The sequence below is a fragment of the Dipodomys merriami genome, unplaced genomic scaffold, assembly GCF_024711535.1.
Source record: "Dipodomys merriami isolate MVZ:Mamm:240054 unplaced genomic scaffold, mDipMer1.0.p SCAF_2, whole genome shotgun sequence".
In the NCBI taxonomy this organism is placed as follows: Eukaryota; Metazoa; Chordata; class Mammalia; order Rodentia; family Heteromyidae; genus Dipodomys; species Dipodomys merriami.
In genome coordinates this window covers 9217632-9230167 of record NW_027203381.1, presented here as the reverse complement: position 1 = coordinate 9230167, position 12536 = coordinate 9217632, and the positions used below count along the sequence as shown (strand labels likewise).

The 12536-nt window shown below is 34.9% G+C and overlaps 1 protein-coding gene across 3 annotated transcripts in view; it reads right to left on the bottom strand.

Annotated features, from left to right (window-relative positions):
• Positions 1-12536, bottom strand: part of Pign (phosphatidylinositol glycan anchor biosynthesis class N) — a 97433-nt gene that overhangs the window by 44529 nt on the left and 40368 nt on the right. For all 3 annotated transcript variants that reach the window (XM_070029007.1, XM_070029008.1, XM_070029009.1), the window contains 3 exons: positions 8579-8657; positions 6247-6429; positions 1104-1243 (listed from right to left, as the gene is read on the bottom strand). In XM_070029007.1, the coding sequence (XP_069885108.1) occupies positions 1104-1243; positions 6247-6429; positions 8579-8657 (402 nt within the window). The remainder of the gene's footprint in view (positions 1-1103; positions 1244-6246; positions 6430-8578; positions 8658-12536) is intronic.

Here is a 12536-nt window from a genome sequence, read left to right as displayed (position 1 = left end):
ATTAGGATATTTAATAATATGGAGGAATTCTATAGTAGAATGGGATTTTCTATAAGGATAAACCTTTTAAAAGTTGTAAAGCTAATAATATTAGAAAATAATATTAGGAAAATATCTGAATAAGCATATCTAACAACTCTATTCCTTTCAAAGAAGAAGTAACAGTATATTCTTTGGTCAGTGTCTTTTTGCCTTACATAAAAATAGCTAGGATTTTAAATATTTTTAGTATCATTTGTCTTTTGATGTATTTAACATTTTGATAACTTTAAGCCTTCATTTTTAATAGGATATGTACAATGTTAGTCCATCCCCTTTTTTTCTTTTTTAAAAATTTTACTGTTATTATAAAGGCAATGTAAAGAGAAGGTTAAGTTACATAAATCAGGTAGAGAGGATATTTCTTTTCTTTTCTTTTTTCTTTATATAACACAAGCTATCTCTGAACTCTAGATCCTACTGCATTACTGCTGGGGTTACAGGCATGTCCAACACAGCCATATTGTGAACCAATCTTGATGATGCCCTTAAAAATCCCTAAAACTTGCTTGTCCACCTATTTTTGAGGCTTTCTAAAATGACTAGAATTTATGTTAACACAAATTTATGAGGAAGTACTTAAAGGTAGAAGAACCATTTGTAGTACTTGAATAATATGTACTAATCTCTGTCAGAATACGTTACTGTGTTTGATTTAATTACAGTTTCATTTATCTAGCTTTACATGATGGCTAATAAGGACAAAATAAAACAAGAGACAGTCTGGATCTGACATGATAAAATAAATTCAAATATAAGGTACTCATGGCATATTACAATCAGTATTAATCAAGTTACTTTCATTCCAGATATTATTAATTAAAGATACACCAAGAAGAAAATAAGGGCACTGTTACCTCAGTATAATAAAAGATGAAGATAAAAGGGAAAAGTAAAACGGCAAAAGGAAATTAATATATACCATTTATCAGTTAGCAATGAAGTGAGGGGCCTGGAAATTTGATTATATTTTTGATGACTTATGGTACAAAAATGTAATGAATTTAAACACAGAATTAACTGTTGATGAAGTAAGAAACAAGGAAAAAGGATGTGTTACTTACTCTCTTAGAACTGCATACCATATTGGCACTGGCAATAAACAATATACGTAGTAAGTCCAGGGACAGGCTTGAATCAGCAGGAAAAATATCACCAAAACTCCAATAGCTACAAAACTACTTGGCAGGAGGTAGTTTGGTTTCTGAAAATCAAATGAAACATTGAAAAACACTTTCAAACCATGGGAACTGACATGTTCCAAAGAGATTTTATAAAGTGTAGAAAAGATTACTTCCTTCAAAGTTTCTACAACTAGATGATTAATCAAAGAATTGTATTTAAGAAGAAAAATCTAGCATTTGAGAAGCATCTTACTGAAGAATAAGCTGGATAGACTGGAATTATTGTTACAATTAGGCAATTTTGGCTTAAAAGTGATGATAGTCCTCAAGTTTATTTGCAAGTGGTTTTTCAGAACACTGAATATATTTCCTCTTATCTGCAATTTTTTTAACTGAGTTCTCTGGCTAGTACACAAAAGTTTATTTAATCCATAATAAAACTCTAGGATTTAACCTTCATTTGGAGCAATGCTTCTGTTTAAATTCCAATTTGGAATGCAGCCTACAGTGTCTTTCCTCCATGGCCCAACCACAGTAGGTTTATTCAGTCATGGCGACTCTTCCCAACAACCTGCCAACCAAGAGCATTCTTCAGTGTAAGTGGTGAGTAACAGCTTCCATAGACTAGATTCATGGATGCTTTAGGCCAAGTATAATGGTACTGTAAGAGTCAGGAATAGATATTCCAACAACTGTGAAAAATACAAATTTATAGAGAAGTGGTGCTATTAAGAACAAGAGTTCTAGGGTATTAAATTGGAGCTAGAAACAGGTATATAGTATTCTAGAAAAGGTTAAGCATACCTGAAAAGAAAAGTGGGAGAGAGGGGGAGGGGGAGAGGAACCAAAAGGCAATGTGGAGCTCTTTTGCTTCCATTCCATGTTTATGTTTTTCCTTGCTTTGTAGCCAAGGTAAACAAGGTAAGAATTAAGAACCTCTTTCTGGAGGAAGGTAGGTAAGGTAGATAGATGTTAATTGTAAGAGTTTATGTTGTTTTGAAAATAGTGAAGTGGTAAGAAATGAAGGATGTAAGAGTACCTGAAAAAAAGCCACTTGGATTTTCTTGAGTCAGTGCAATATGGTGTAATCATTTATCTTTGATACATGTCACAATCCACACTAGAAATGACACTTATTTACAGGAAACTAGAACATAAAGAAATGCAGTAGTTTAAGCTATTCCTACTAAGGCAATAAAACAGAAAATATTTTAATAGTAGGAAACATTTCATACTTAATCTTAAATTCTCTCTCTCTCCCTCCTCCCCCCCAAAAAAACAAAAACAAGTGATGATAACAAACTATGTATTTATTAAGTCACACACTACTTGATTTGAGGATTTTATAGCTTATATTTTTATTTCTATTAAGTAATAGGGAGCGTAATAAGGAGCAAGTGAGACTTGCAAAGCAAAAGACATCTGAACTAGCAAGAACAAAGCAGCAGCCATGCATATACCAAAATTAAATAGAATTCAAAAAAGGGAAGCTATGGAAAACTACATTTCAAGGAAAGAACTAGTCATTGAACATACCTGTAATAGTAGTAAATTAAAAAAGACATCTAGATTTTAGAGGACAATAGAGCGACATAAGCCTTGGAATCAAACCTAAATTCTGACACTGTCATTCTTTTTGCTTGTCAATGGACTAAATCAGTTAGCAGGTCTGATGCTGTTTCCTTATGTGGTGAACAGACAATAATATTTGTTGCAATCTCATCTTTTCCTCCTTTATTAGGCCCTCAGTACTCCCATGGCTCTTCCCAGAGACCTGTTACCTCTCTGCTCACTATCCACATACTATTCTTTCTCTTTTTTCTATTGGGCTACTTGACCCACCTTTAATATTCTATTGTGGAAATAACTTATGAGAATAGTCCACACATACCAGTTGTAACCATTGTACATTCTAGTATATGCATTGCAACTGTATTACTATCATCTAACTGTTTTCTAAGACCCCTTCAGTTAATGCTGTAGACTATGGACTATTGTTTTTCCTAGAAACTGGTGAGTTGTGTAAATTCCCACTGAAAATTCTCACTGAAAAGGAATCAGAATATTTTTATAGACAGACCAAAGGATCCAAAATAATTTAAATGACCTCAACTATAATGGTCAGTTTTATGTGTGAAGTTGTCTGGTGCTACTGTCTCCAATTTCAAATACTAATCTAGGTAGTACTGCAAAAGTATCTTAGAGATGCAAATAAGTTCATAGTTAGGTAACTGTTTTTTCACTATTTTATAATTATCAACATCTTAATTGTAAACATTAATAGGTTTCACGGTGACATTTCCATACATGCATATATCCTGCATTTATCCTGTTCTAGTCCTATTTAGTTGACTTTAAGTATGTCGAAGATAATCTTAGATAGTCTGAGTGGGACTGATTCCATCAGCTTTAGAAGTAGAATTGAAGTTCCCTGAAGAAATTTGACCATTAAGTGCAGATTCAGCTCCTAACTTCAAGTTCTGTTTCTCTGGTTGAGCCCTAACAGATACACCAATTTATCACTGAAGTACAAATACCAGTATTTAAGGCCTTTGTTTACTTTTTTCTAGTCTATACTGTCAGTATTATATGTTATCACTTCCTTGAACAAATTCTCTACATTCCACCCAAATTTCTCTTAAAGGCAGCATAAAATAGAAAAGGCAAGAATTTGTGTTAACCAATATAAATTCTGTCATTTTGAGTCTGTACATTCTTGAAGAAGACCTGTAATCTCGCTAAGCCTAAATTCTATTCATATCATGAGAACTGTAATCACTAAAGGTTGGCTAACTTTAAACTTAACAGGATAATGTCACAGGACACTCCCATAACAGTGTGTCTCAATTAAGGTATCTTATCCTCTGAACATGGTAGTATATTTGTCACGTTCTCTCTGTATCATTCAATCTACTTTAGTTCTTATCCTTACCCTACAATCCAACTGCTAAACTTTCATCAAGACTTGCGTTTGCCTGTAATTGTCTGAGCTAAAGTAAATCCTATTTTTTGTTATCGGGAATTGATGCCAGGGCCTCACAGATGTCAGGTAATCATTCTATTGTGTGAGCTACATTCCCAGACCTTTTGATTGTAGTTGGTTTTTGAGATAAGGTATAAATGGCCTTGAACTTGAGATCTTCCTGCCTGTTCCCAAGTAGTTGGAATTACAGTCATGTACCATGATGCTCAGCTGACTTCTACTTTATGCAAAATATGATAATCTTTATACAGTCTCCAAAACCTACATATTATTGTTTGTAATACAGACACAATGATCAATATCTAAAAAGGTGGCTGTGTGTGTACATCTCTTACTTTATTTAAATTCTAAGGTACTTGAGGATAAAATCTCCACTTCCTATTTCTCTGTATAGTATACAGCATTGTATTGTTGATGCAAATATTTTCTACATTATCAGACTAATGGATAAAAAAGATTTGTTCTCTTAATGCTCTATAAAAACATCATAATACCCTTCTCAATAAACTAAGGACAAACATTTTGAAAATGCAATTTTTGGTCAAAGATTTCAGTGTTAGTTCCTCTATCCTCATTGATTGGTTTAGTGAATTAATACCCTTACCTTCAGTTTCAACTTTGTTGTTGGTTGTTGGACTTGAACTTAGGGCCTGGGTGCTGTGCCTGAGCTTTTGTGCTCAAGGCTACTGTTCTACTACTTTGAGCCACAGTGCTACTTCCGATTTTGTGTTGGTTAATTTGAGATAAGAGTCTCATAGGCTTTCCTGCTTAGGTTGACTTCAATCCACGACCCTCAGATCTCAGCATTCTGAGTAGCTAGGATTACAGGCATGAGCCACCAGTACCTGGCTACTTTCAACTTTTATAAACAAAAGTTATAATGCTTACTTCCAGCACTTTATGAGTCTGTATATTTCAAGTATTCATTAGATTGCCTAGATATATCTATTTCTAAAACAGTCATTTCTGTGTTTTTTTCTACCATGTATAAAAATATTTCCTATTATAGCCAAATTCAATTACATTTAAATAACTGAACTTACATGAGAGAATTATTTAAGATGTATTAAAGCATTATAAAATATTAAAATTAAACACTAATGTTCTCCCCTCCAGTTTAGAAAAATAAATGTAAAATTGGAAAAATTAGTGGATATTTTTATAGAAGTATACCACCAGAATATATTACTTTTAAAAGGATTTGGATTTAGCGATAATCATTAGTGAGAATGAAGCTAAGGAAATTGAAATAGCATACTTTTCTTGGTAAGTGATGCTTAGTAATATCTTCTAAAAGAGTAGTATTCTAATGAAGTAAACCCACATATGTACTATTCTATTTCCTGTTTAGATAAGTTTTGAATTATTTTCATTGAACGCACAGATACATTCTTAAAATAAGGATAAATCAAATGTGCTGAAAGTTTATATTTTGAGAAATTGAAGTTGAAAGAATAATTATTCCAGAAAAGTACATATATTATGTAAAGAGAAACATTTTAAGCAAATGATTTTATCATTTTTCTAGGCTTTAAACTTCTTATCAGATAAAGTTAAATATATTGCTTTGATGTGCTTTTATAATCACCTGTACTATAAGTATGTGGAATACTCACATCATGTTAAATAGTTATTTAAAAAAAGAACAAAAAGGGGCTGAGAGGGTGGCTCAGTTTTAGAGTGCTTGCCTTGCATGCAGGAGGCCCTGGGTTCAATTCCTTAGCACCACATAAGCAGAAAAAACCGGAAGTGGCACTGTGGCTCAAGTGGTAGAGTGCTAGCTTTGAGCTCAAGAGCTGAGGGACAGCACCCAGGCCCAGAGTTCAGGCCCCACGAGTGACAAAAAAGAGGAACAAAAAAAAATCATTAAGCTTATAGGAGAATTTAAATTATTTACATATCTTCCTAGTCCTGTCAAGTGTCAAAGTCAATTAATTAACCTATCTTCTTATTTGCTAAATAAATTGAAGTAATAGAAAAAGGATCCAATATATCAAAAGCAAATGAAAGATAGTTAGCTTAATAGAGTTGTACATTCTGTGAACTCACTACATATTTTTATATCACTATCTAAATCTTCATTATATTCTCTGAACCTACCTTAACTGGTTTACTAACATCTCTTATAAAGTTGGAAGGAGACTTGATGATCAACAAAGAAGCATATGATATCCATCCCACAAAACCAATGACAACACTGATGCCCAAAAAGAATCTGTCGTAAGTGTGATAATATGACAGTCCTTTCAGCGCACGATCAATCAGCTCCTTGCAAAGGTAGACCTATGAAGAAAAATATGTAAGTTGCACATGGAAAATACACACACAAAAAAATTCAAAGGCAGGAAAATTGTAAAAGTTCCTAAAAGCCAAACCCTTGTAATGAATTAGAAATTAGAGTGATTTTACACAGGGATCTAAGAATAGATTCTAATACTATGAAGATCTTCATGCCAAGATTAAACAAAAAAAAAACCCTCTTTAATCTTCACAAGAAAAGGCATTTTAATGTAATGTGCTTATGATATATCTGATATTTTAAATTAGTTCATTTTTCAAAAATTGATTTTCAGATGATACATAATAGATATTAATATTCTCTAATACAACATCCCAAATGATGGAAATTCCTTTGTGTGTAGGTATAACTACACACACACACACACACACACACACACACACACACACACACACACACACACACACGCGTGCGCGCGCGCGCACGTTTTACTTTCTCAGTTTAATTACATCTACTCTAGAACATCAGTAAAATAGCTTAATGCTTTAGAGAAGGTTAATTTAGTATTTTAAAAACATAATAAAAAATCAATATTAGGAATACATGAGTTGGCATCTTGGAAAATGAAAGCAGAATTCTAAGGTGACCATGGTAAAACACACTTGGAATACTAGCTAGTAAGAAGGCAAGATCTGAAGGCTGAAGCCAGCATGGGCAACTTAGCATGACCCTTCCTCAAAAATAAAACAAATCAGTTATTCAGGAGATGGAGACAAGAGGATCACGGTTCAAGGCCAGTCAGGCAAAAGTTAGAACACCCTATCTAAAAAACAAACCCAAACCAAAAAAGTGCTTTTCTACTAGCAAGTGCAGGAGACCTGAATTCAATCTTCAGAACCAAAGTAGAAGGAAAAAGAAGAGGAGGGAGGGAAGGGGAGGAGAGGAGAGGGAAAGGGAGAGGAGAGAGGAGAGAGGGGAGAGAGGACAGGAGGGAGGAGGAGGGGAGAGGAGGGGAGAGGAGAAGGAGAGGAGGGGGGGAGCGGTAGAGAAGGAGGAGGAGGAGGAAGAGCAGCAAGAGAAAGAGGAGAAGAAATAGGAGGAGGAGGAGGAGGAGGAGGAGGAGGAGGAGAAGGAGAAGAGAAAAGAGGGCTAAGGAAAAATAGAAGAGGACTGGGGCTGGGGATAAAGCTAAGAGGTAGGTAAATAAGCCTACCATATGAGGTCCCCCATACTGTGAAATGAAGGAATGACTGAAAAAAATGACAAATGAAAAACACATGTGGTGGCAGTTGGAAGGCTCAAAGTTCTGAGCAATTAGACTTCTGAAGAGATAATTTTTTTACAGTGTTATGATCTATTTACTTAAACTAGCCTATAGCTTCATTCATTAACTTGGATTAAGACACATCTTAAAAAATCTAATATTAACTCCTTGTGTCCACCATCATGAGATACTGACAATACTTTTAGTTTCTGATCAGAGAAAGGACATTTTGAAATGGGCAATCTGATTCTACTACTAGTTTATTTAAAGGAAAAGATTACGTCTTAAAAACAAAGTCCAAGAACAAAATTTTTCAGTACTTATCTCTAGTGTACCCCAGCAAAATATTCACAGATATTAAGAAATTGCTAACTCAGGTGGGATAAATATTAAATGTAGTACTTTAAAATATTATACATAGCCGGGCGCCAGTGGCTCATGCCTATAATCCTAGCTACTCAGGAAGCTGAGATCTGAGGATCGTGGTTCAAAGCCAGCCTGGGCAGGAAAGTCCGTGAAACTCTTATCTCCAATAAACCACCAGAAAACCAGAAGTGGCGCTGTAGCTCAAGTGGTAGTGCGCTAACCTTGTGCTGAAGAGCTGAGGGACGGTACTCAAGCCCAGAGTTCAAGTCCCATGACCGACAAAATAATAATAATAATAAATAATTAATAATAATAAAATATTATATATAACAGGGTGACTAACTTGAAATTCATTTTTTTAGTTATGAAAGTTCATGTCTAATACTAACACAGAAAAATCTACCCATGCTATTATGAAAAAGAGAAGTATTATGTTCACGCTTAAGCAGCAACTCCAGAAAGCTCCCTAATAGGCCTAGCAAGATTCCTATTGCTACACCTTATCTTTCCCTCACTCCAAAAAGATAACCAGCAATTCATGTCCATAAGGCCTATGCACTTACCACTTCTGCAAACTGCTCCTGGTTCATAAAAAATCTTGCTTTTCTTAAAATGTTCAGTTGTTCAGACTCTGAGAGTAACCTACAAAAGAAAAAAGTACATAGGTTTATGGAGTATACTCATTTCAATTATATCGTTCTTGTGTTTTATTCTTATTTGGAAAACAATTTAAGTGAAAAATGAAGGAAAACTAAAGTGAAAGAATTATAACTTAAGCTAATTGTACTGTTGCTGGCTATCCAAACGCTTCTAAGAAACTTACTTTTCTTGAACCAAATTTCCTTTCATTTTCAAATTTTAATTTTATTTCTTTTTTTGGCAGTGGAGCTTGAACTCTGAGCCTGGGCACTGTCTCTTAGCTCTTCAGCTCAAGGTGAATGCTCTACCACTTGAGCCACAGCACCACTTCTAGTTTTCTGGTGGTTAATTGGAGATAAGAGTCTCACAGTCATCCCTACCCCAGCTGGCTTTGAACTGCGATCCTCATATCTCAGCCTTCTGGGTAGTTAGGATTACAGACATGAACCACTGGTGTCTGGCTCACTTATTTTTTATAAGTATACAGTGATATGATGAGGGGTTTGTGTTAATTCTATAAATGCATACAGTGTACTTTGAAACAAGTTCATTCCCTCTATTATATTTTATTAAATGACCCCTTTTTCAAACAGTGGCTCATGCTTGTAATATTGGTTACTGAGGAGGCTGAGATCTGAGGATCTGTAGTTCAAAACCAGCCTGAGATAAAGTCTGTCAGATTCTTTTTCCTAATTAACCACCAAAAAGCCAGAAGTGGAGCTGTGACTTAAGTGGTAGCAAAAGAGCTCAGAGACAGTGCCTAGATCCTTAATTCAAGCCCTAAGACTGACACACACACAAAATTACATAACACTATATACAAACATAATATATGTACATATATGAATATATATTCTCATTTTATATATAGACACACACATATATACATACATATGTATATATATATATTTTTCACACAAACACACTCAGAATATATAGAGTTCTAGTTCTAGTCTAAAACATAAGTTCCAGCCCAGTTAACATAATGCAGCTAGGTCCTATTTGCTCACAACTAAAATCCTAGCTACTTAGGACGGGAAGATCATGGTAGAAAAGTTCATGAGTCACTGGCTGGGCACAGTGCCATGTGCCTGTCTTGCCAAGTTACATGAGATTCTGAGATTGGGAGGATCCTTGGTCAGCTTGAAAACAGAAGTCCACTAGACTCCATCTTCACAGAAAGGAAGCTAGACATAGTAGTGCATATGTGATCCCAGTGAGGATGAGAAGCCTAAATATAGGCAGATCACAGTTCAAGTATGTGCTGGAGCAGCAAAGCAAGACTATTGTAAAAACAACCAGTGGAAAATCAGCCAACGACAAATGCTGGAGGGGATGTGGAGAACGAGGAACGCTATTACACTGCTGGTGGGAATGTACACTCATACAACCACTTTGGAAAGCAGTCTGGAGGGTCCTTAGAAAGCTAAAGATTGACCTCCCTTACGACCCAGTCATACCACTTCTAGGCATCTACCCTGAACAACAGGAACCAATATACAAGGACACGTGCACCTCCATGTTTATTGCAGCACTGTTCGCAATAGCTAGGATATGGAAACAACCTAGATGCCCCACCACAGATGAATGGATCCAAAAATTGTGGTATCTATACACAATGGAATACTATGCAGCCATTAGAAATGACAAAATAATGGCATTTGCAGGGAAATGGATGGAGCTAGAAGGAATCATGTTGAGCGAGGTAAGCCAAGAACGAAGAGACAAACAGTACATGGTCTCCCTGATAAGTGGATGATGAATCCAAAATGTTAGGTGATATGACAAAACTAAAAGGACTTAAGAAACAAAGAACTCCCACTCATCTGGTTGAACCACTACTAAATATCCCCATGCTGCTGATCACATATATGGTATATAACATATGAGCACCGTTATATATTACAGACTGTGATAGACAATTTGCTCCAGGAAAGTTAGAATGAACTTGTGACTTTAAATGAGCATCATTATTCCACAATACTGTGAATTTCCGGAAATTAAGTAATCACTTAATCACAATCAAAAAAAAAAAGAACCTTGGGGGAGGGAGGGAGGGAGGGGATGGTAGGGGAAAAACAATGGAGGGGGTAACAATGTTCAAGAGGAAGTGGAAGTGTACTCATTGCCTCACTCATGTAACTGTAACCCTCTGTATAGTATCTTTACAATAAAAAAAAAAAAATTGTAAAAAAAAAAAAAAAAAAAACAACCAGTGGAAAAAAGTCTTGGCTCAATATCACATCAGTCTAGCAAGCGTACGGTCCTAAATTCAAACCCCAGAATCATCAAATGAACTTGAGTGGTTAAAACAAGAATTTTTGTAATCTATGTTGTTCAGAATATATAAAGTATTTCAAAATTAAAAAGGTAATAAGTAGGATATATACATACATGCATATATACAACATAGTATGTACAGTGAAATAATAAACTGTACTTTTGTCTCCAGAGTAAAAGACTGTAAGACTACATCAACAGAGAAAAAACTTTTTATGATTGTTTGTGTAATTTTTAATGTGTACATGCATCATCTTTATTAATAGTTTAATAATCAGTTTTTTAAAATACAGTAAGGCATTGAAGTTTAACCATACTTCTAGCTATGACCAAGAAATCCGGAGATATCAATATGGCCACCAGGGACAAGAAAGCCTGGGAAAATAAAATTAAAAATCAATTCAAAGCACCAAGACAATCAAGAATTGAAGAGCTAAAATCCTAGAGAAAAGGAAACCAATGAGAAACAGTAAAACTTTCTACAAATTTAATTCTTAGGACATCTGACATTATTGACACAGGACAAAAGAATTTGGAGATATTATGGCAGCCAGAGAATAGAGAATCTAATGGGGCCTTTGGCAATCTTAGAAAAATAAAAATTACAGTTTATAGCTGCCAATGTAGTCAACATTTGAGGATCTTAAAAGAAAAAAAAAATTTAATGTACACTTTTGCTCTGGGTTAAAGAAAAAAATTACCTAGCTGGGCGCCAATAGCTCATGCCTATAATCCTAGTGAATCAGAAGGCTAAGAGCTAAAGATCATGGTTCAAAGCTAGCCGGGATAGGAAAGTCCATGTGACTCCAATTAACCACCAGAAAACCAGAAGTGGAGCTGTGGCTCAATGTGGTAGAGCGCTACCCTTGAGCAAAAGAAAAACGAGTTCAGGGATAGTCCCTAGCCCTCAGTTCAAGCCCATAACCACCATCATCAGCAACAACAAAATTCTACTTAACTTCCTTAGTGGTGTAGATTATTTTCGCTTTAACCAATTTTCTTTTATAATACTCAAAATCTATTAACAGATTTTTACCACACTGTCCTCTTAATGCAGCTGTTTAAGTACTTCTTACTTCTCAAATGATAAAAGAAGTGACAAGGAGTTTTGAGAAGATTCATAATAGTGGCAAGATCAATTAAAGGGTTGAAAATTAATTTCCCTTCAAGCAAGGCTAAAGAAATGACCTTATTTAACATAGCAAAGAGGAGGAGGCTTCAGGAAGGAAAATATTTCTCAGATGTTAATAAGGAAGACCTTGTAATCAGCTATTCTTACTTCTGAAAAAAGTCATTTATGATTTACTTGTTACAAGAATTTTTTTTTCCAGAGACTAGGATTTTATTTAAAGAAAAGAGTTAAGGCATTGACATTTAAGAGTTTAGACAACAATAAACACTGCATCAGATTTTTCTATCTCTTTCTTATTTTGTGGTACTGAGAACTGAACTCCAGGGCTTGTGCTTTTTAGGTCATTGCATTATCCCTTGAGCAACACGTTTAGTCCCCTTCTATCTCTATATTTCTATTTCTCATGAAATTATACAAGCTTTAGGTAAAATACTACATAAAGTCTTTGGAATATTTGAATCATTAAATAG